This window comes from Pseudorca crassidens, chromosome 8 (genome assembly GCF_039906515.1).
Source record: "Pseudorca crassidens isolate mPseCra1 chromosome 8, mPseCra1.hap1, whole genome shotgun sequence".
NCBI lineage: Eukaryota > Metazoa > Chordata > Mammalia > Artiodactyla > Delphinidae > Pseudorca > Pseudorca crassidens.
The window spans coordinates 42,071,250-42,072,756 of NC_090303.1; the positions used below are offsets into that span (position 1 = coordinate 42,071,250).

Below are 1,507 nucleotides of genomic sequence, written 5' to 3' on the forward strand. Positions count from 1 at the left end.
GATAACAGAATTACTTTGGTCAGCCAAGTGAAGTCTTAGTATTTTTTTCCGATTTCTAACACAACTGGCACTCCAATGCAAGTACTAGTTATCTATATGTGTTACTGTCATAATATTTTTAAGCACACAAGTCCTGGAAAAAGAGATATCTTATCCATCCAACTCAAAATTAGTGCTTCCAGGGGAGAGAGAGAGCACACAAAACACATAAATAAACAAAAACAAAACACAAGTCCATTGAAACCATGACAAGGAAGTACAAAATATTTTACATTGATCCTCCTCTTCATTGATTCTTTCTGAGGCAGAGAAGTCTCCTGATTGGTTGTTGGAACTTAGAATTACTCAAGATAATTATAACCGAATGGCCAGAGGGATATATGCTGCCATTATGTCCTTCACCACAAAGAAGCACTGACTCCCATAAGGAATACTGAATGTCATATTTGCCATGAAGGCAGCAAAATAAGAAATAAAGAAGCAAAAGAATGTTATCACTGATCTTAATGTATTAATATGGGCTTCAGTGCTGGCGTTTCTAAAACCAAGAGGTCCACTTTGCATCCGATTAGCGTGTTTATAGAGAGAAATGAATAACATAACAGTTCACGTCACAGATATGGCCAGAGGAAATATTAATGCCAAGCTGACAAGAAGCACTTCATTAATCTGCTTTGTCTTGAGTTTAGTCCTCTTTAGCATGGCATCCCTGAGGACATCAATATCCACATTTTTAGGGTAATCCACCTTGACACACAGAGTTGCAATGCTCACGGAGGTCAGCAGGCTTCCCAGAAGCAGTCAAGGCATTAACTTTGAGATCCTGAATTTCAGCCAAAGAAAACAGTACTGGGTGAAGTGTGTTATCTTGAGGCAGTAAAATACAGAGAGACAGGTGGCAAACCAGAGACTGACAGAGCTGAAAAACATCCCCCCAAAATCATCGCTGTACCACAAATTTTTACTCTATAAAAGAGTGGAAAGAACATGAGAAAAACTTTACCATTAACACTATCTGCAAACCAAATCTAGACATCCCTATGCATATGAAAAGGAGATGCATTGGTGTCAGCTTTCTGCTTTTGACCAATTCATTACAGTTGATGATTATAAGAAATCCATTTACTGTAATCCCTGTGATAAATTCTGCTGACATGAGGATAACATGAAGACGAGCTGACAAAGAGGAGGCCATGTTTCCTACCACAAATCTTACCTTTTCCTTGTGGATGGTGTCAAATACCTCCTCCATATGATGTTGCAGATAGAAACATACAGCACTGAGAAATCTGACCTTCTGCCAAATTCTGGATCGTAAGTAGAGTCTACCACTAGACTTTTTCCTTAAGGAAGAAAAACTGAGGGAGTACTTTTTAAATCTGGTGCCCTGAATTTGAAACTGAGGGAATGCAAATCCAAAGATCTGAATGATGGTTAAGTCTTCCAATTACATCCCAGTAAAAACTGCCATATTGGCATTATTCAGTTCTCACGCTTACTCAATTAT

General features: G+C 38.4%; 1 protein-coding gene across 1 annotated transcript; it reads right to left on the reverse strand.

The window, feature by feature from the left end:
• Window positions 1-286: 286 nt before the first annotated feature.
• LOC137228698 (taste receptor type 2 member 1-like) lies at window positions 287-1,195 on the reverse strand. The gene is given in 4 exon segments (XM_067745591.1): window positions 287-378; window positions 381-433; window positions 611-964; window positions 999-1,195. Coding segments are annotated over 4 exon segments (696 nt in total).
• Between the last annotated feature and the right edge of the window lie 312 nt (window positions 1,196-1,507).